This window comes from Lissotriton vulgaris, chromosome 10, assembly GCF_964263255.1.
Source record: "Lissotriton vulgaris chromosome 10, aLisVul1.2, whole genome shotgun sequence".
NCBI lineage: Eukaryota > Metazoa > Chordata > Amphibia > Caudata > Salamandridae > Lissotriton > Lissotriton vulgaris.
In genome coordinates this window covers 419636209-419659512 of record NC_141698.1, presented here as the reverse complement: position 1 = coordinate 419659512, position 23304 = coordinate 419636209, and the positions used below count along the sequence as shown (strand labels likewise).

Here is a 23304-nt window from a genome sequence, read left to right as displayed (position 1 = left end):
AAGATAGTTTTGCCAAGAATCTACATCAAGAATTCTCTCAAGGGTTTAGTCAGCTCCGTACCTTGGTAATAGAATGTGGGAGGTCTGGTATCTCTTTCCTCAGGACTCGATATCCCAGCCACCAGCAAGAGTAGGCTGGAAACCCCGGAGCTGGATTTTCTCGGCTGGAGAAAAAGACAGCGTCGCTCTCAGTGCGTCAAACAGGAGGGGCGGCTTCCGTGGGCTCTTGCATCAGCTGGGCTCTCGGGAAAGTAGATGGCCACTCTGCTCCAAACCACTGTGTGTTTGCTTAAGGCAACTGTTCTTATTTTATACCTGGAAGGTTTTACGTAAGGTTGGACATAAGACGTCACTAAGAACTAACAGTTCTTTCTGGACTGCAGGAGTTCTTGTTCAAATCAAAACAAAAGCAGGGGGGATTTTCCCGGGTTGCTGGAGGCTTGGTTTGTTTAAAGAACGCGTTGTGCTTTCTAGGAGTCGATGGGAGTAGCCGTGCTGTGCTTTGGACTGCATGGGCTATTACTGAATATGGATCTGATTCTTATGCCTTTATCGGGGATATTATTGATTATAACCTCACAAGGGCATAAATCGAGAATATTGAATTAGGGGCCTAGATATATACACGACACAATAACAATGAAAGACATGTGTAACTGTACGAATGGAGAGGAAGCAAACCATCTTGGAAATATTTTTATATTACCCCATAATTAAGTGAAAGCACAGCCGATTCCAAGCAATATTATTTTTAGAGGAGATGGCGAAAGGTCTCCATCTGTACCTTTTCATAAACTAGTATATTAAACAAGTAAAAAACGAGTATGATAAACTAGTAAAAAACTAGTATGATTTAAAACGCAATTCTCAAAACATATTGGCTAGAAGTCCAAAATATTCATAGGCACTTCTCAAAAGAGACTCATTACACATATCATGAAAGGTCCTGTGTGTAATTAAGATTCAAGGTAAGCTCTAGCACGAAAATGGCTGCAACAACTGGCTCGTTTCTACACAACACCAGCTGAGCAGCACAAAACCAGAAGTCGGGACACTGCCATATGGGAAACAAAATACTCCCAAAAAGAGAAAAACAGATGGCAAGCCTTCTCCACCAACGCTTCTAGGATCTGGTACAAATTCATAACTTCCCCAACCCTTCTGCAATTTAGAAGAAGTAAAAGGCCCACCTCTTCAGGGAATACTACATCTCCTCACAATAGCATTCACCACCCATGAACATCCTGAATGATACTGAATCGAAAATCATGGCTCAGTACTCAGTTGCCCTCTGGCTAGGTTCACACTCTAGAAATACCTCTACATACATACAGCGCCCTCTTTTACAAATGGGTCCAGGAGCATCTTTGAACTGTTGTAGGTTAATTGCCCAGCTAGATGACGTAGGAAAAATACTGGAATGCCATATTTAGGGTGAACGGGAGCACTAAGGAAATAGGAATATGGTAATTCCATTAACTTAAAACTGTTTTGATGGCAATTAAGGCACAACTGTGAATTGCTTGTTGATGCAAATTCTCATAGGAAATGTTTAGCTATCAGTGAATCATCATTATTTATTATATCGGTTTTTTTCTCAACAGCCTGCCAGTGGGTGGGCTGCCCATGATCTGAAGGAAATTGAAAGCTAGAGAAAGCCAGCGATACTAAAGGCTCCTTATCATAGGTTTTAATTCATTATATTCACCAGCATCACCAGACAATCTCAGAATCAGCAATGGCTCTTACAGTACTGAATAGATTTCCAGTGCAACTTTACTCAGCAACAGTCTCTCATTGTGTTCAAGCACACATCTCAAATAAAACAGGCTTTTACTAGCTCAGGGAGCTGAAACAAAGCCTTCCACAATCTGACATATAGATCACTGTCCAAGCGTTCATCCTCTCCAAAGTAGAAGATTACAACACCGTAATCAATGGCATCCCAAATCCACTATGAAATGCGTGCTCAACAGCATATGCAACTCAAGTGGATGCAAAGGTAAGATGGCATCACACCCGCTGTTGTCAGCTGCTTGAGTCCCACTTACAAGAATTGCTCACCTAAATGCCAACATTGAGCAAAGCCCAAGGTAGAATCAAGACACCCCCAGGCTTGAAATCTCAAAAGGAAACGTCAAGGAGACAACAAAATGTAGGAGCACAAAGACCAGGAGACAAGCCTTCCCAATATATAGGATGGAAATAAGCAATAGGAGGATACCCCTAGAGCCAACTGAGATCGTAGGTAATATGTTTAGCAAACAATAATGTCAACAGGTATTAATAGAGGACAACTTTCTATCAAGAAAGCATGCACATAAAAGTTGCAAAAAGTACACTTTCACTTTTACTTGCGCCATTCACTTCATTTTTCACGAGCACCAATGTGCACAAGTCTGTACAGGCTACTTGTACATTCAATGTAACTGAGTGCCTTGCTATAATCCTTTCTTATTCTTGTTATCTCTGCTTAATACAGACTGGTTCTTGCATTGAATTGCCATAACTATTAATGTCTCCCTGACTCCTCCTTCTTGCACATTTTATGAGCACGCTTTCTTGAAAGAAAATTGTCCTCTATTATTACCTGTTGAGACATTGTTGTTTGCTAAACAAATTCTCACTATATAGAGCAGGGAGCGGACTCAAAGGCCTACTGCTTGTCAGGCTGACCCCATCCATCTTACTGTTCAAAATTATGTTAATGTCTCTTCTCTTCACAGATCATCTCATCTGTCATTCATTTAAAAAACTCTTATGGCTGTACACCACCAATTCTTAATCCCCCTTTCACACCCCTTTTTTACCTTGTACATAATCCCGACTTAGTCCCTAAACTAACTACAAGACTAACACTGTTTCTGTTCCTTATGTCTATGTATAGCACCATCTTGTTCCTCAGAGATGTTCAAACATTAAACCATGAATAGAGATACTTTTTTGATGCTATTGGATGGTATCAGCACTCATAAATGTCAATCCAAAACAATAGTGCACACACTAAAGTGATAACCGAATGACTTGAACAGAGTCAGGAATTCTGCTGTACATTTTCCTAAATCATAGAAAGACAAATTGAAAGGTGAACTGAAAGGTGAGCCGGTTGCAAACTGGGACAATGCGCTGTATAACATAGAATGCGTTGCCCCAAGTGCAGCTGCAAACTTGTGTTGCCCTCGAGGCCTCACAATGCCGCTCTGCACTTTGAAGAGGGGAGAGAGAACCCCTTGTAGGCAGGTGCAGTAAGTGATTTCACAGTACCTGCAGGGGGATGTCTGGGTGTGTCCACATGGCCCTCCTTTTCTCCCCTCCAGAAGCCTGCCTTTAGGAGGCGCACTGAAAGCGTGCTACCTTTTTGTGGCACACTTTCGGTGTGCCCCCTGAGGGCATGTTGGCTTTTGCACCAGCGCCCCTAATACGGCACAGGCGCGGGGATTCCCTCATTTTCATGGGCCCACTCTCCCATGCAAATGATGAAACCCTCTCTAAAAATAGCGGTGGCGCTACATGTGCACCAGTGCTATCAATATTCCAGAAGGGGATGCACTAGACCAGGGGTACTCATAGTACGGCCCGCGGGCCGCCAGCGCCCCGGCAAGCCTTCCTTGGCGGCCCGCGGACCTTGCAGCCATCCTACCTGTGTCTTTTTTTATTTTTTTTTAAAGTGTCCTGTGTCCGCAAACTCTGCCGGCAGCAGCAGCGCTCTATGCGGCCGGGCGAATCCAGGGAAGGTCCGAGCGGAGATGCAGGGGCGCCAAGAGGTGAAACATATCAAAGCCTAATTAACGAGTAAGTGGTCTTTTAACCCCTTCCATGCTCATGACGGAACGGTTCCGTCATGAGCGTCGGTTGAGCTGTGCTCATGACGGAACCGTTCCGTCATGAGCCGATAGGCTCATTAGAACCTTCAGCACAGCGCGAAAACTCGTGCCGCGCTGAAGGGGTTAAAGACCTGTGAAGTACTCGGGTGAGGCCTGGAAGCTGTCTTGTCTCAGCCCCGGCTGACACACACACGCACGCCAGGTGAGGTGACAGAGGGAGGGCGAGAGAGAGGAAGGCAGACAGAGGGAGGGAGACACAGGGTTGCCTGCTTGTTGAATCCTTTTCCCATCAATAACGTCATATTTGTTGCTGACTGACAAAGGCAAGAAGTAAAAAAGCAGAAAGTAAACAGGGGTTTTAGGTTGTTTTTTTTATTTGTAAAGTTTGATATAGCGCGAACAAGATCCCGAAGGATATCAGAGCGCTTTACAATAGGTTGGCATTTCCTCTTCATAATCCAACTATTTAAAATACCAATTACATTGAATTAGTGAGCTTTACAATGCTCTTCTGGCTTCCTGTCTCAACTTGACACAATTTAAGATGTTTTGAAAGCTAATATTTCCCAAATGCTAGATGTGCACATTAATTAACTGGACAAAAACGTAAATTTATTTATATTGAAAATGAAGTTTCCATACCTGAACAACAGTAACGATTTCTGTTACTACAATTCTAAAAGAGTAATATGAAATGCAATAAAACATTTCTTGAACCAATGCTAAACCTAAGCCTAACACAAACCCGTGCCTTTGTGTTTATAAAATAGAATATTTCATAGTGAAAGTATTTCATCTTAACACTTTCGGTATGTATTTAGGGTACCGATTTTTTATTTCTATATCCCATTACAGCAAACCGCCCGGTTATTTTTTCTGAACACACATGCAGATATCTTTAGGTTTGGTGAACTTCAAGCTTAATGAAGTCCTCTGCATCACTCATGTTGTATCATTGTTCACTTAAAACCATGAGTAATATCAAGATCACTCAGACTTTAGGTTGAGTATTGATACTTAGGAGCTTGGTGCCCACTCTGATTTTTCCCACTCAGATTTGTTCCTCTGGTACCTTCTTGGATCCAAACTTGTACAACAGACCAGTGGTGTTGCAGAAATATGCAGAAGCTTAGCACTGTCTTCCCCTGCTGAATCACACTACCCCTGTGCACCACAACACGTTATGGTGGGTGACCCTGTAGTTCCAGGACATCAGACTAAAGCCGACTAGTGAGATCAGTTTTCGGGTGTAGACGTGCAGTCGGTACAGAGACAGAGGGAGAGTGAGACAGAGGGAGAGTGAGACAGAGGGAGAGTGAGACAGAGGGAGAGTGAGACAGAGGGAGATTGAGACAGAGGGAGATTGAGACAGAGGGAGAGTGAGACAGAGGGAGAATGAGACAAATGGGGAATGAGACAGAGGGAGGGAGACAGAGGGAGAGGGAGACAGAGGGAGGGAGACATAGGGAGGGAGACAGAGGGAGGGAGAGACAGAGGGAGGGAGAGACAGAGGGAGGGAGGGAAACAGAGGGAGGGAGACAGAAGGGGAGGGAGACAGAGGGGAGAGAGAGGGAGAGAGAGGCAGACAGAGGGAGAGAGAGACAGAGAGGGAGGCAGACAGAGGGAGGGAGACAGACAGAGGGAGGGAGACAGACAGACAGAGGAAGGGGGAGACAGACAAAGGAAGGGGGAGACATAGGGAGGGAGGGGGAGACAGAGGGAGGGAAACAGAGGGAGGGATACAGAGGGTGGCAGACAGAGGGAGACAGAGGAGACAGTGAGGGAGGGAGACAGGGAGAGGGAGGGAGAGAGAGGGAGGAGGGAGACAGAGGGAGGAGGGTGACAGAGGGAGGGAGGCAGACGGAGACAGACAGAGGGAAGGAGACAAAGGGAGACAGGGAGAGGGAGACAGGGAGAGGGAGACAGGGAGGGAGACAGGGAGGGAGGGGGAGATAGACTGAGGGAAGGGCAGAGGGAGGGAGGGGCAGACAGAGGGAGGGAAACAGAGGGAGGGAGACAGAGAGAGGGAGGGAAACAGAGGGAGGGAGACAGAGAAAGGGAGGGAGACAGAGAGAGAGAGGAGGGTGGCAGAGAGAAGGAGACAGAGGGAGGGAGACAGAGGGAAGGAGGGAGACAGAGGGAGGGAGACAGACAGAGGGAGGGAGACAGACAGAGGGAGACAGACAGGGGAAGGGAGATAGAGGGAGGGAGGGAGACAGAGAGAGAGAAGAGAGAGAGAGAGAGAGAGAGAGAGAGACAGTCAGAGTGAGGGTGACAGAGAGTGGGTGAGAGAGAGAGAGAGAGGCATGCGTGTGTGTGTCGAGTCTGGTGGCTCAGTGGACGAAGGCGTCCGCTGCAGGGACCTGTGTTCAACCTCATGGTCACAGTTTTCTGGCTCTAGCCCCGCCCCCTCCCCCCTGACCCCGCCCCCACCAGTGCGGCCCTCGGACACAAACCACACTGTAAATTTGGCCCCCGAGAGAAAGTTTGTGAGTACCCATGCACTAGACCCTGCAGCATCTTCTGTAATACAGTTGTGCCCACAGGCCACAATGTACAATACGGCCACAGGTCAATGTTGTTTATTGAATTTACTAATGAGTCAATGAAGTGGAGGAATCGGTGGGAAAATGTTTTTATTGAAAAAAACAACTCATTCAATATATTATAAACCTATTTTCAGTGGGTACCTACTCAAGGCCATGTGCTAAGAACTGATAGCATAAATTATGCATGAACATCAACAAAAAAACTAGGAGTAAAAGCCAGTTGTACTATTATACGAGCCACAAAAAGGGATTTCAAAATCTGAATCGACTTTCAGTGACCAGCAACTTTTTTTTTTTTTTTTTGCAAACCGACCTATGTATTAATAGATCGGTCAGCAAAATAAGGAATCAGAGCAGGACACAGAGTGACCTACCAAATTAATATTCATTACATACTTCACACATTTGACTTCGTCTGATTGGCTACATTTATAGGGATGGTGGTCTGCTGGAGACAATAGACCTCCAGCCCTATGAATGTTTTTTTTTTTTTTTTTTTAAAGCAGGCCAAGCTTTTAAAAGGAAATGTTACTGCTTCGAAAATATTTTTCCATTTTTAAAAACTTCAATGAGAGTTGGCAGTGCTTCCCTGAACCGCTGCCTACTAGTCGTGAAGCAGGCGCCCCCATTGCCATGGGAGAAGAACACCAAAGAGCACCCCTGCCACTCTGAGAATCAGTTACCATCCCATCTTGTGAGTTGTTATCATATCAAAGGTTTGCAACCAGAATCATAGTCACACACATTGATAGACAGGAGCTATTCGGTATTTGGGAGGGACATCCTGAACACGCCTTTTCCAAATAGTAAATCATTAACCATTTCTAAACCCTTCTAGCTATTTCTAAAAATGTATCCAAATTTAAATTGGTTTAGTGCATCAAAAAAATGTTTTAGGGGTCGCACCTTCTCTAATTTAACAAATTGGAAGGTGTGTGGCTGTTATCATTAGTACATGTGGCCATTTGTCACTAATAGACATGAATGCCATGCAGTTAAGCATGGAGCCTGTGACAAAGGTGCTTTGTGCATAAGTTGCAACAGAATGCAAATTAATACAAAAAAGTAGTAAACCAAACGCACACATAAACAGAACTCTTCATTGAGCAGTTTACACCTATTTACCTACATATTTGTGAAGTGACAGCTCATTTACTTTGGATTTTCCCTGTTTGTCCTGTGAACTATTTCTCACAGCTGAGGGACCACGGTGTGTCCTCACCGTCGCATTCCAGCAACCTATGGTATGTCTTTTAGGTATATTAGGTCCTTAAGACAGACGAGCTTGTATTCTTAGGCAGCTAGCAAAATGTTGTCATCTTTTCGACTTCCGTGTAGGGTTTAAAACTTCAGCAGCAGCAACTGCTATATCACATCTATGTTGAATTTGGGCTATAAAATTCACTGTTGAACCCAACATGTTCTATATTTCTCAAGACAAACTGCCCCCTCTGGAGCACCCCTCGCTTCCCTTGCTCACTGCAAATTGTGGCCGGCACCACGCCTGAGAATTAGGAGGTTTAGCAGTAGCAACTCTATGTTAGATATGCAGTAGGTCTCGCCTATGCGAGAGCTATTGTCTGTGGCAAGTGTTTTAGCCATGCTGTACACCAGTGTGACTGCTGTTTAGCGTATTAGAGTGGAGTGGATTAGAGTGGAGTGTATTGGAGCACAGTGGAGTTGAGTGGATTAGAGTGGAGTGGGCTGCAGTGTATTAGAGTGTAATTGGTCAGAGTGGATTAGATTGTAATGGACTAGAGCGTAGTGGAATAAGTGGATTAGAATGGATTGGAGTGGATTAGAGTACATTTGAATGGATTAGAATGGTGTGGATTAGCCTGGTTTGGAGATAAGTGGATACGAGTAGAGTAGATTAGAGCAGAGTGGATTGGAGTGGATTAGACTGGAGGAGATTTTAGTGGACTGGAGTGAATTAAAGTGGAGTTGATTACAGTGAAGTGGATTAGAGTGGAGTGTATTTGAGTGGAATAGATTGGAGTGCATTAGGAGTGGATTAGAGACGAGTGGCACAAATGACCTCTCTTGTTTCTTAAATTATTTAACACTGCTGTGTAATTTGGTCCTCCCCTGCAGCAAAATTCCGGTGGCCCTACCTATGTAGCATGTTCAGTGTACAATACATATGATATTATGTTTCTTTAAATGGCCTTGCTCTTATTATCACCCCATATCATTTGCGAACGCAGAGACAACGCGAGGGGAAGCAACCTTCCCATACTGTCTCAAGCCTCGGCCATAACAACATGATTGGCGGTCAGCAAAAGTGCCTTGTGGCACCGAGTACTGAAGCAAAAAGAATGAGAAAAAAAGTGCTTTGGATGGAGCAGCAAGGGGGAATGGGGGGATGGAATAGTACCTCAGTCACGTCAGGAGAAGCCGATGGGCACTGATTAAGTTGAATCAATAATCAATCTGGGCAAGAACCAAAGCACTAGGCAGCACACATGCAGACAGAGGGCAGTGTCAGTGCTGGAAAGGGAAGGAACATCGCTGCAGCCTCCCTATACACACTTTAGGCAGGTGTACCTAACATGTTTACAAATTAAGCACTGCTAGAGGCTGGAGGTTTGCAGGAATTAGAATAGCCAGTAATAATGATTTCAACAGATACTTAGACGTCTGGTAATCTGCATGTCCAAAATGTTTCTCTCTTCAAGAACTAATTTGCCAGTATTTGAAATGAATCTATTATGGTAACTGATGACCTGTTTGAAAGAGTGATCTGGTGTATCTGACGACAATAGAGTGACCGATCTGGTGGATCTAATGACAGATTGACGATCGAGAGTGTCTGATGACAATTCCAATCTCTAATCTTCTATTTAGAGGAATGGATAAAAAGTTGAAATAATACACTGAAGTTAAAATCAATGATTGAAAGTTAATATAAGAAATGTGCGCTTCTGTGGTGAACGCTTTGGAAGCACCAGAACGCTCTTTCAAGGATGCATAATTACCCAGTCTTGAGTAATGGGGCTCGAGGCACAGAGGAAATGTATGAGGTTTCCAGAAACTAATGTGAAGAACTTGTGCTTGGGGAAAAAAGAGGGTCCTCTCTTTCTTTCGAATTTCATAAACTGTATGACATCATTTTTTTTCGCTGGTGTAGTCCTCAGTTGTGAGTTTAATGTGTGACCATATGTCCCCCTTAACCTCTTTAAATAATGTAATGGTTGCACTCAACTATGTGCATTAAAAGGCACAGCATATTAAATGAATAGAGATAAACCTGGAGGAAGAATTCTCAATCTGCTTTAATCCCAATTGGATTAGTAACAGGGGTTACCAGCCCCTGAGGAATATGTGCTCTCCAACAAATGGGCAACCAAGCAGGTAACAATGAACTGGAAAATCCTAACTAGAAAGTAGGGTACTTACCAAATTTTGAGGTTCCTGCAAAACTTTTAGCAGCGCTGGATGGTTGTAGCCTAAAACAAATTGAGAAAAACATATTAAGACCAACTTTAATATTTAACATTTCGAAAGAAAATGTTTCCTAACCGACAATATTTTAACTTTAGGCCTGATTCACAAAGGTAAAGTCGCACGCTTTTATAAGGTTACGCTTTTTCAGTATTCACAAACTGCATTTTATTAGTAGCTTTACGAGTGCGGAGACTTCGCCGTCCTGGTGGAGAACTCTGCACATAAAAAGATATGACAGGAGGCTGTTAGAGCTGAAAAACTGAAATTATGTGATAGTCTTTGGTACTCATTATGCCAAATATGGGAAAGAATGTAAGTACCTGAGGCAATATGTTGCACCTTACAAACCCGCCAGAACTTTTGAGATCTTAAAGTAAGGCTTTGTTGAGTCCACCAAAGTGCGGGAAGAAAAAGGCAGCTGGCAAAATGTTTGCAACAGTGGACTGCTCGACTGGGTACTCTCTCCCACAGCCGCTGAGACACACTGAAGGACTGCTGGTCTAAAGGCAGGCATTACAAATCTTTCTGTTTTAAGGGATCAGTTATGGAGGTAGCGCTTCAGTGCCGTGTCTTGGTTGTTGGTGTTTTAAAAGACTGATTAAGTGATTGGTTGTTGAAAACAGCAGTGATCATGAAGGATGAAAGGCCCTAAATACAAGCTGGCCTCTCTGCTTTGTTTCTGCAGGTAGCCTACTATCTACTTGCATTTCCCATTTGCCTAGGTACAGCTGAACGCTCTGCTTATGCAGTGAGACCATAGCCACCCTCAGTCCATGCGGGTTTCCTTGGTCATGTGTGTGTGTGTGCAGGATATGTCTGTAAGATCCAGTTGTCTAAAGTCACTGTATGTGGGTCTTCTTTCAGGCTCTTCTTCCACTGAAGGAGTGTGTATTGAGTGTGCACCATGAGTGTGGCTGAGCGTGTAGAGGGAGGGTAAGTGTGAGTAGATAGCAATTGAGCGTGGGAGTAGTTACATAGAACACCCCGATGGTGAGCTGCGCTTGAGTGAGGCTGTGCAAGGCTTGGGCGAGGGAGTGCAACGCCTGGGAAGGTGTGCGCAGCATAGCTGAAGGTGTGCAAATGTGAGGGGCTCCAGTGTTACCTCGGTTCAGAGCGTGCTGGATCACAGCTTTATTTACATTCAGAAAGTAGTCTTTTACAGAAAAATAACTAATGAAGGAGGTTCTGTAACAGGAAGAGAGGGACATGGAAGCATCAGATTCACCCTCACGTTTTACTATTAGTTTACTCCATTACAGCGAATCTGGGTATGCCAACATGATCCCATTGTCAAAGTGATCCAGCTACCTGCTGCCATGATGATGAGAAGCATGAGGGAAGCTACTCCAAAGGAAGGTGAATGCTGCGTAGAGTTTGCAGTGTTTCTACTATTGGCTTTTAACATGGTCTTCCATAAACTACATTAAACTTAACAATTACGCAGCCCAAGCCTTAGAGAGTTTTTTTTCTAAAGTTGCCTGTTTTCTTAAACTTCTCCGGTTTCTGGATGAAATTTCAAATTTCCACCCACATGCTATATCCTCTTGGTATAGGAAATACAGCCAGTTGATTCTCCTCCAGGTTTAGCACTATTTAGAGAATTCAGAGTATTTCACATAACAAATGAAATACAAATCTGGATCACTTCAACTAATGATGAAAGTGGCGCAAGAGGATAAGGAGGGAACCACAAGGGTGCCAGGCAGGAGCTACTGTTGTAAATTACAAGTCCATCATTAGAAGCAAACTCGGCCAGCAATCTTATCTTCAATCAAAGTGTATAAGTCTCACATCCACACGTAAATGTGCGGCCCAAATGGTTATTTTTCATTTTATTTTGAATGAACAATTCTATAATTTGATCAAGTATTTTTCAGTGTATATAACTTGTTTTCATAAACATCGACATTTGTCCTAAGTATTCTCAATAGAGGCCTTCATGAGAAACGTAAATAATCAGTTTAAAAGTATATTATTCAATCCACCTTCATACCACATACTTCATACATCCAAAACACTTTCATACAGATTCTAAGACATTGTTTTAGAACTATATCCACATAAGTCTTGAGCATTTTCATAAATCCATACAATATTTAAAGTACAAGTCCACCTTCAGGCTGGTTGTAGCGTAAGCTTGGTGATGCGAATTACTGAGAATTGGGTGGGGAAGGACCCATACCCTGATACTTGACCCCTAAACATTCAACAGCCATCAGTCTCCAGAAGCAGCAGTAGAGTCCAGTGTGTGAATCACTACATCCAATGGAACTCAGCAAAGGGTTCGAGGCACAGGGTCCATGACCCAAGGGGGATTTCCGGAATCACAGTGTCTTGGAGAATTATAAACGTATTACATTTCTTTTCTGTATTTATTGTTATTGAGATTAATACAGCGGAACATAGTGTATCCAAATAAAACAAATTACTGCAAGAATATCTTGACACCATAATTCAAGACCGCATAGCAGAGTCTTATTGCAAATTTGAAGGAGGTGTGATATTGCCATTCATTGCAAGGCATAGAATACACATATGGTTACAAGTGTGACATCAAAATGCAGAAATTCCAAAAATCAAAGCGTGGGAGCTATCTCAGTACGCCAGACAAAGATCTGTCTCAAAAGAAAACACTTTAAGAATAGCAAAGGGTCTGGAATCCAGAGCCCAGGTAGCTGACAAAACAATGATGTACCATAATGTTGATTTCTACAACAGTATTGATCATAAGAGGACTTCATGTGTTAGGAAGACCTTGGGAGCCAGGTCATCCAGTCTGCGTGTGTTCCCTTCATCGTAAGGATTATATGCTGGGCACAGACACTGCAGCAGGGCCATGCACCCTCATTATGTCATTTTTTGAGGACTCATATCTCCTGACCTCAGTCCGTGTTGAGCCCAGTTGCCGCTCTACTTCTGATCTCTGTTCTACGACATCCATTCTGGAGCTAAGAGAGATCATATCCGAGGGGGGTGACTGATCTTACTTCGGTAGATAGTTCTGCAACGGTAGTGTCAAACTTTGCTATTGACTGACTTATATTTGCGGGTTCTTTCAAGATGTCGCGGCTGCGGATGAGGTGCGCAAATGTCCTGTGCCCTGAGTACTTGGTAGTGTCAGATGGTCCCAGCAGAAGGAAGGGAGGCAGTCTCTGACTCCCGACCCACTCCATCTGTGAGGTGCCGCCATCGGCTAGGAGTTGGTGGGGCCCCTGTCAATGACTCTTGCATAGACAAATCCAGCGATTGTCAGTTTGTTAGGCCATAATTATTACTTTTTGTGATTACTAAGACACAAATAGTATTTTCCAATTTTAATTCGAAATATTTCACGACTGTTCGGATTAATTATTATCAGATTTGATTTTTATGGGGAGAAATGTTTCCTACAAGAACGCCACAGATTTATTATTTCTTTGAAATTGTAAGCATCCAGTATTTGTATAACGATTATGTTTCATGAAAGTATCATTCAAAATAGGCATTTGGGTAAAGACAAAGTGCCTTTGTAAGAGTATAAAACTTCGAGCGAACTTTTAATTTACAGTTGATGTATTTTTAGATACACAATTAGCATATATTTCCAATGCTCTTCAATCTCTATTTATGATTAGTTAAATTAGTCCGGAATTTTTCCTTGCATTAGGACTGGACTTACGAGTCAGTTCTAATGTCGGTAACATACTCTTTCTAGATTTTAACGGAGTAGTCAGCGTAAAAAATATTTTTCCAACTACCAATGAAAGTAGTTGCAAAACACTCCATAAATGAAGCCTTCTTATTTACAACTAGCAATTCGTTGGGTTACCTTAATCTGGGCCCCCAGTGCGCACTCCTTGACACCCCCTGTCATCCCACGTTGACAACAAATCCCGTGATTTAACTCCAGCATGCCCTAGCACAAATGCCCCGACCCGATAATTTTATGCAGATAGGCCCTTTGGCAGTTTTTAATTCTAAGTCCTTGAGGAGGCTCGAAGAAGCAATCATTAGAGGCCTAAACGTGGTGACATTTTCACGAAACCTGCCCACCACATAGCCACGAATTAGGGAAGGCTGGAATCTGGAATAGGGACCACCTGAATAGGTCCTTTGTACAAACATTTATCAAGCGTCCTGGAGTTTGAGTCAAGCTTCAATCAAGAAGCTTTCATCTTGATGTTAAGTTCCTATACTCAAGAACTCTATGTAACAAGCATTTGTAATGCAATAGGTCTCGCATTTACAAAACTCTCATAAATTAGTGACCTATTGCATTGCAAATGCTTGTTTGTAAAAGTGCCCATGCAGCGCTTTCACTTTAATGTCGTCCGCGTCCCTTTACCCTGCAGCATTTCACTTTAATAGCAACCACGTCCCTTTCCTTCAATGAGCCTTGTCTAAGGATAGGGGCACGTCCGCAATTAAAGTGAAAGCACGGTACCGTGAGCTTTTCAAACAAGCACTGGCATAGCCAATAGGTCTCACCTCTGGGGCCTTATAAGTGTTTAGCCAGAGCTATTGACTTTGCCAATGTCTTCAAGCTGTGCTGTAGAGAAGTGTGGCTGCTGTGTAGCATGCTGAAAAGTTATAATAAAAAAGTGTCAGAAGCATTTTTGTTACCTTATATATGACCAAGAAGGCATTATGTACAACTGAATGACCATATTAAAAAAAGTATTTACAATAAAACATTTCCTCAGTTATCTTTTGTTCTTACAATGCTGGCAACTCGTTTCTGCCTATTCCAATGGTTGTTTGTTAATGCTTTTTTTTGAGGGGGCATAAACAATCGGAGGGTGAAGGTTGGGAACCAGTACTTGTATTATAACACAAGCAGAAGCCAGACACTAGGGGAGAATCAACAGATGCCAGATTCCGAGAGCAGGCTGAGGTGGTGCTGAGTGATGCTGAAGTGGTAGTGGTGGTGGTGGTGGTGGTGACTGGTGCGGAGACGAGGCAGAGGTGATGCTGAATGATACTCAGGTCTTGCTGAGTGATGATGATGTGGTGGTGTACTAGTGCAAAGGCGATGCTGAGTGATACTGGTGTGGTGCTGAGTGATGCTGTGGTGGTGCTAAGTGATATTGTTGTGACACTGAGTGATGCTGTGGTGGTGCTGAGTGATGCTGTGGTGGCGCTGAGTGATGCGGTGGCGCTGAGCGATGCTGCGGTGGTGCTGAGTGAAGCTGCTGTGGCGCTGAGTGATGCAGTGGTGGTGTTGAGTGATGCTGTGGTAATGCTGAGTGATGCTGTGGTGACGCTGAGTGATGTAGTGGTGACGTTGAGTGATGCTATGGTGGCCCTGAGTGATGCTGTGGTGGAGCTCAGTGATGCAGTGGTGGCGCTGAGTGATGCTGTGGTGGCGCTGAGTGATGCTGTGGTGGCGCAGAGTGATGCTGTGGTGGCGCAGAGTGATGCTGTAGTGGCACTGAGTGATGCTGTGGTGGCGCTGAGTGATGCTGTGGTCACGCTGAGTGATGCTGTGGTCACGCTGAGTGATGCTGTGGTCACGCTGAGTGATGCTGTGGTGGCGCTGAGTGATGCTGAGTGATACTGCTGTTGCGCTGAGTGATGCTGCTGTTGCGCTGAATGATGCTGTGGTGGTGCTGAGTGATGCTGTGGTGGTGCTGAGTGATGCTGCCGTGACACAGTGTCTTTGCTAGTTACGGTGGTAAAGAACTCTCTCTAAATGTGCACGAGTGAATGCTGACATTTTGAAGCACACAGCTAATGTTACCTTGCCCTGTGAGATAATTAAAAAAAAAAGAAATAACAGTGCGCAAACCACAGAGTGAATGACCCAATTTTCAATGTTTTATTTGTTCTGGGAAACAATAAACCAGAAAAAGAAGCCATATATCAACTGTCTGTTTAGTGTGCAAAGAAGTTTCGCAAGCGCAGTAGCTTGCTGTTGGGTAGCTTTGTGTAAAATGTCCAGTAAGCATTCAAAACAAGGAGGCACGTCTGGCGAGTGGTGTGCGATGGGCGCACGCTGTCAATAAACCAGAAAAAGAAGCCGTAAATCAACGGTCTGTTTAGTGTGTGAAGAAGTTTTCCAAGCACAGTAGTTTGTTGTTGGGTAGCTTAGTGTGCGTGTTTAAAATGTCCAGAAAGCTTTCAATCAATCAATCAATAAATCAATCAAGATATTTATAAAACGCACTATATACCCGCTGGGGTTTCAAGGCGCTATGGGGAGGGGGGGGGGCTGCTACTGGTCGAAGAGCCAGGTCTTGAAGAGTCTTCTGAAGGTGAGTAGGTCTTGGGTCTGTCGTAGGTTGGTGGGGAGAGTATTCCAGGTCTTGGCGGCGAGGTAGGATAAGGATCTGCCGCTGGATGTCTTTCGTTAGATGCGGGGGACGACGGCGAGGGCGAGGCTTGCGGAGCGGAGCTGTCGGGTGGGGGTGTAGAAGCCGAGTCTGTTGTTCAGGTAGGCAGGTCCGGTTTTGTGGAGTGCTTTGTGTGCATGAGTGAGGAGCTTGAATGTGATCCTGTTGTCTACGGGGAGCCAGTGAATGTCTCTCAGGTGGGGGGAGATGTGGCTGCGGCGGGGTAGGTTGAGGATAAGTCGGGCGGAGGCGTTTTGGATGGGTTGGAGGCGTTGAAGGTGTTTGGCCGGGATACCTGTGTAAAGTGCATTGCCGTAGTCTAGCCTGCTGCTGACGAGGGCCTGTGTCACTGTTTTTCTTGTTTCTGTCGGGATCCACTTGTAGATCCTGCGGAACATGCAGAGGGAGTTGTAGCAGGAGGAGATTGCGTTGACCTGTTTTGACATGGAGAGGGAGGAGTCGAGGATGAAGCCCAGTTTGCGTGCGTGGTCGGTCGGTGTTGGCGGGGTTCCCAGTGAGGTTGGCCACCATGAGTCGTCCCAGGCAGAGGGGGTGTGTCCGAGGATGAGGACCTCCGTCTTGTCCGAGTTCAGTTTCAGACGGCTGCTTCTCATCCATTCCCTCGTGAAGGTTGGTTTTGGCGGTGTGCGGGTCCTTGGTTAGGGAAAGGAGGAGCTGGGTGTCGTCGGCGTAGGAGATGATGTTGAGGTCGTGTTGGCGGGCCACTTGTGCGAGGGGGGCCATGTAAATATTGAATAGCGTGGGCTGAGGGATGAGCCCTGGGGTACGCCGCAGATGATGTTTGTGGCATCAGATCAGATGGGAGGGAGGCGGACTCCCTGGGTTCTGCCGGAGAGGAAGGATGTGGTCCATTCGAGGGCCTTTTCTTGTATTCCGGCTTCGAGGAGGCGTGTTCTTAGAGTGCGATGGCAGACCGTGTCGAAGGCAGCTGACAGGTCCAGGAGGATGAAGGCTGATGTTTCGCCGTTGTCCAGTTGGAGTCTGATGTCGTCTGTGGCGGTGAGGAGGAGGGCGGTCTCGGTGCTGTGGTTTCGTCTGAAACCAGACTGGGAGGGGTCCAGGATGTCATTGTCTTCAAGGTGGCGGGTCAGATGTGTGTTGACGATTTTCTCGATGACCTTCGCCGGGAACGGGAGTAACGAGATGGGTCGGAAATTCTTGAGATCCTGTGTGTCTGCCTTGGGCTTCTTGAGGAGGGCATTGATTTCGGCGTGCTTCCAGCTTTCCGGGAATGTCGCTGTTTCGAAGATGTTGATGATTTTCCGTTGTTGGGGGGCGATGGCTGCGTCGGCTAAAAACCACCAACTGACTATTTTGACACGTTAATTTGAATTTTCCAGAATACATTTCACTTAAGAAATAACACAATTAATTCAATGCAAATTTACTGGAACAAGAAGAAATCGAGTTTTTTATTTGTAAGATGTCCTGACATTTGGAGCGAAGGGTAAACAACAAACATAAAGGATTAACAATTGATTTACATTACCTTTCCTCTGGTTTGAATCAGGCTAGAAAAATCCCTCTGGAGAGTACCTTTATTTTTGCTTTTGTCTTGCATGGAAGCACAAAAACATATTTTTATTAACTTTGTCCTTTCTGGAATTCCCAAAGAAGAATAGTTTGTATAAAACATAAAATATTGCAGTGCGCAAACCGAAGGCCTAAATATGCACCTATGCATCTATAACAAGCATTGTCAAAGTCAATAGGTCACGCCAATGCAAGAGCTATTGGCTTTGTCAATATGTTTTAGCCATGTTGCACACCAGCATGGGCTAAAAGTTAGTGGGGTAAAGGAAAGTGCATGGAGTGTTGTAAAGTGGAGTAGAGTTGAGTGTTACAGAGTGGCATAGAGTCATGTAGAGTAGAGTTGAGTGGCATGGGGAGGCGTGGTGTGGAGGGAGTACAGTGTCAGAGTGAGAAGGTGCAGAGTGGAATACAGTTAAGTGGCATAGAGTGTCAGAGTGGAGTAGAGAGCCATGGAGTGGCATAGAGTGTAATTGAGTGGTGTAGAATAGAGTGGAGGGCCGTAGAAGGTGTTGGGTAGAGTGCAGTAGAGTGTTGTAGAGTGGAGTGGGGTAGAGTGGAAAAGTGTGTCATAGAATAGAGTCAAGTAAAGTGGCATGGAGTGTAGTAGAGAGTCGTAGAGTGGAGTAGTGTTGTAGAGTGTTGTAGAGAGGAGTAGAGTTTAATGGAGTACAGCGACATAAGAAGTTGAGTATGGTAGAGTGTAGTGTAGCAGAGTGGAGTGTCATAGAGTGGCCTAGAGGGAAGTGGTGTCAAGTACAGCTGTGCAGAGTAGACTGGCATAGAGTGCATTCATTTTGAGTAAAGTGTTGTAGAGTGCATTGACGTGGAGTGCAGTGATGTACAGTAGAGTGTTGTAGAGTGCAGTGGTGTACAGTACGGTGGGGCAGAGTGTCGTGGCGTGGAGTGCAGTGGTGCAAAATAGATTAGAGTGGCATGAAGTGATGTAATGTGTAATGGTGTAAAGGGCAGTAGAGTTGAGTGGTGCAGAGTAGAATGCAGTGGTGTAGAGCTCAGTGGTATAGAGTAGAGCGGTGCAGAGAGCAGTGGCATACAGTACAGGGGTGTAAAGTAGAACAGAGTGGAATAGAATCAGTGAGGTAGAGCCCAATGGAATAGAGTGGTGTAGGATGCAGTGGCATAGAGCACAGCAGTGCAGTGTAGAGTGTAGTAGAATCCAGTAGTGAAGAGTGCAGTCTTGCAGAGTAGAGTGTTGTGCAGTGCAGTGGTACAGACTAGAATGGTGCAGCGTAGAGTGGCATAGCTTGCAATTGCATAGCATGCAGTGGTGTAGAGTGCAATGGTGCAGAGTAGAGTGGCATTAAGTTCAGTGGCTGAGAGTGCAGTCTTGCAGGGATAGAGTGTCGTCATAGATGCAGTGGTGCAGAGTGCAGTGGTGCAGACTAGAACAGAGTGGTGTAGTATGTAGTGGCATAGAGTGCAGTGGTGCAGAGTAGTTGGTGTCGAGTGCAGTGGTGTAAAGTGCATTGGTTTTGAGTAAAGTGGTGTTGAGTGCAATAGCGTAGAATGCAATGGTTTGAAAAAGAGTTGTGTAAAGGGCTGTGGCTTAGAGTGCTGCAGAGTAGAGTGGCACAGCATCAATCAAGCAATCAATCAATCAGAGATTTGGAAAGCGCAACTACACACCTGTTAGGGCATCAAGGCACTTGGGGTGGGGGGGGCTCTGTGGGGTGCTGGAGCATAGAGTGCAGTGACGTATAATGGCTCAGAGTGGAGTAGTGTGGCTTAGAGTGCATTGGCATAGTGCGCAGTGGCGTAGAGTCGATTGTTTCAGAGTAGAGTTAAGTGCCATTGAGTGGAGGGTAGAGTGTAGTTGTGCAGGGTGCAGTAGTATATAGTAGTGGCTATGAGTGCAGTGGCAAGAAGTGGATTGGCACAGAGTTGGATAAAGTGTGGTAGAGTGCAGTGGCATAGAGGAGATTGTTTCAGAGTAGAGTGAAGAGGCGTAAAGTGGAGTGGTGCAGGATAGAGTGCATTAGAATAGAGTGCAGTGTTGCAGAGTAGAGTGGAATAGAGTAGAGTGAATTGAGTGAAGTGGTGCAGAGTGGAGTGGCCTAGGCTGGATGGGTGTAGAGTGCCGTGGCTAAGAGTGCAGTGGTGCATAGTAGAGAGGGGTAGAGTTCACTGGCATAGAGTAGAGTGGTACAGAGTATAGAGGCATAGAATGAAGTGGCGTTGAGGGTCGCACCAGATGTCATCAGTGCTAAAGCTGGCCCTAGTGGTAGGCTGTTGTTGCTTCAGTGGAACATGTTCACCCATTTCATTATTGGCAACACACACATCCACCAAATAGTATAACAAGCATTTGCAATGCAATAGGTCTCACATTTGCAAGAGCTTGAGCTATTGGCATTGTAAATGACAATGCCTTTTATTTAGGTGTTTTGAAAACTGCTACTTATAGTAGTTGATTATGAGAAGCAAAGCTGGCAGGAACTACGCCTCTTTTACCACCAGCCTTGCTTATCGTAAGCAAGAACTAGAAGTACAAAGTGCGTTTCTATGCGTTTCTATGCACTGCTTGCAAGATTAAAAGACATCAATAAAAGGCATTGTCATGTGCAGTGCCAATAGCACAAACTCTCGCAAATGCGAGACCTATTGCATTGCAAATGCTTGTTTCAACCAAATGGCTAAGCAGGTCAACAAACAGAGACATTATTTAATTCCTCATCCTTATCTTTCTAGGACTGTTTCCTGCATGCTATTTAACAGGGCTGTGTCCTTCCTAGAGCATAAATTGATTAGAATGGGATAAATGCACTGCTGTTTCTGATTATTTTGCTCCTAGTTAGTCAAGTTAGTTGGTGCACCGGAAGGTAACGTCGAGAGTCCAACAACGTCAATTAAATAACTTTCAAGAAGTGGGTCTAGAGGTGCTCTAGAACCATCCCTTCACAGGCACTCATGAGGTTGTCTCCCATGTGTAAGAAGACTTTCACTCTGTTGTTCAGATCATTCATTAAGTGTTTTATTTCATTGAAATGAGATATAATCCGTTGAATACATGTTTCTTATATCGTTTACATGATTATTGTCATCTTTTATATTTCAGACATTGTCATCATGAAGCATCCAATGCATTTCGGGCATTCAATAATATGCCCTTCGTCAGGGAAAACGACAATGACTGGGGTATCCAGTTTTGGAGTAAGATCTTAGTGTGTGGAAGTGTCAGTTCCACTCGAGTCCTCTCGTTCGTATGTTCGTACGGGCTGGTACTCAACGGATTATATCTAATTTCAATGAAATAAAACACTTAATGAATGATCTGAACAACAGAGTGAAAGTCTTCTTACACATGGGAGACAACCTCATGAGTGCCTGTGAAGGGATGGTTCTAGAGCACCTCTAGACCCACTTCTTGAAAGTTCCTTCCTAGAGCACCCATGAAGTGCTTTCAAGTGGTTTGAACAGTTTGCAAGAAAATGTACTTACATTAAAGAAACAAATTGCTGCCTTTTAGGGAGCGGTCAGCTGCACCTTTAGGCTACAACCCTTTATGTCATTTGTATTTCGTAAAGCTCTGTGTTCTTGTTCCATTTAAATTAAAGCGTGTGCGCGAAATTTAGATCCTCAGCATGGGAAAAGGAAAAAAAATGTTTTACAAAAAGCTGCATCTTGTAGCCAAGTAAAATAGTGTTTAAACATTAAAAAATGTTGAAATGTTAAGGTCCGAAACTACAAAGCTTTTGAAACAATCGTGTAAGACTAACTGCACACACAACAGAAAAAAACAACTACAAATCATATTATGCTGGAGAAAAAGCGGCTGGTGATTGTAGCTGTGCTGCCTGCAACATAGCTAAATATTATAACTGTGCAAATGCTAGGAAGTCAGATGCTATTGTGTGGGCAACAACAGCTATAGGGAAATCCTGTTGGAAAAGACCCTACATAGCCTTTATGGCTAATGGTGCAATTAGAACCGAAGACAGATAAAAACACAGTATGTGCAATGCAATAGGTCTCGCATTACTGAAAGTTTTCCAATAGGTCAAATTTTCAGTATTGTGAAACCTATTGCATTGCAAAGGCTTGTTTAATCGAGCTCAAGCCTAGCACTTTAGCTCCATACGCACGTGTCATCTCCAACTCATCCCAGGAAGGTGCACAAAGGTCACACTTGTCCAGCAAAAACATTAGCCATGTAACCAATCCCACTGCTTCCCGGGCCAGCGTGGCTGTAAAGTTGTCAGCTGTGACTGGTGTGAGCCCATTCACCTGCCAGACAGTCAATGTGTTCAAGCCGGCCTGTGCCGTCATCGGCACCAAAACCCCTCCCAGCAGGGCTGGGTACCAGGCCGAGGTCCGCAGCTTTCCCCTAGTGTTCAACCACGCATCCAGGCACACCAAAAGTGTAAACAGATTATGAGGCAATGTAAGAACAAAAGGCAGCACCTCTAGGCGCTTTACTGAACAAGCTTAGTGGAAGATCTTACAGTGGTTTCATCTTTGATAGCTAGATCTGAAAAATATATAACCCAATGACTAGTCAATGTGAAAACAATCAACACAGTTTCTTATCCTTCCTGCCAAATTTTACCATGCCGCGTGATCCTGGGTGCATCAAATTGTTCACGTATGCCAAAGTTGCATTATCTGCAAAAAAACTACAACATTTATAAACTATTATTAAAGGCTGTGTGGGGGTGGATATATCCCCTCACTCGTCTGCAAGCTCAGCTCAGGCAACACTCGTGCTCTTCAACCCTCTTAGTTATTCCAGTGCATGTTAGACACTTAAACATGAACCTGCAAATGTTTTTCCCAGCACGTGGCTGAACCTCCAGTGAACATACCTCTGTTAACTATCTACAATGCAGAGCACAGACCTCTCATATGGCACTTACCATTTACCTCACCTCAGTAACACCTCTCTAATTCACTGCACTACAAAGCCAAGACAGTGCGCAAAGGCGCTATAGAAAGACAAATTTGTTGAAAATCAAAAGAAGCCTTTTTAAAACATAGGCTAGGAATTCTACCCTGTATTCCGCATCTGCAACCATGGCTGAGAAGGGGCTGGGGGACAAAATGCAGGCTGTGCGGGGCAGAGTATGAAGACTTCGAACATCTACTATGCACCTGCCCAAGGCTGAAAGAGGAAAGAGTTGCCCTGTTAAAAACGGCCTTCAATGAACTTAAAATCCGCACACGCAGACAAGCGGTTCTTGCTTGCTTCGACCCAGGCCATCCCCCATTAAATGGGAAGATGGTCAAATTCCTGAAATGTCTGGAACTGAAACTAAAAAATCTGGAAGATGGCACCAGACCGGACTAGTTGAATATTGGCCAAGACACCACACTGGGACCTCACACCTGCACCAAATTGTTTTTATCAAAATTCTCTTGTTTTAAAAATAATATATTTTTCTAAAAATCCTTTTATTCGAAGGTATGAGCTATCAATGTACTTTTGTAATGGTTTTAATTAACCTAAAACAATAAATTACTTACTTACTTACTTACCCTCACTCGTCTGCAAGCTCAGCTCAGGCAACACTCGTGCTCTTCAACCCTCTTAGTTATTCCAGTGCATGTTAGACACTTAAACATGAACCTGCAAATGTTTTTCCCAGCACGTGGCTGAACCTCCAG

At 44.5% G+C, this 23304-nt stretch overlaps 1 protein-coding gene across 4 annotated transcripts in view; it reads right to left on the bottom strand.

Annotated features, from left to right (window-relative positions):
• The window catches only part of ABAT (4-aminobutyrate aminotransferase), a 712333-nt gene that overhangs the window by 163575 nt on the left and 525454 nt on the right, over positions 1–23304 (bottom strand). For all 4 annotated transcript variants that reach the window (XM_086941270.1, XM_086941269.1, XM_086941268.1 and 1 more), the window contains exon 6: positions 9773–9822. In XM_086941270.1, the coding sequence (XP_086797396.1) occupies positions 9773–9822 (50 nt within the window). The remainder of the gene's footprint in view (positions 1–9772; positions 9823–23304) is intronic.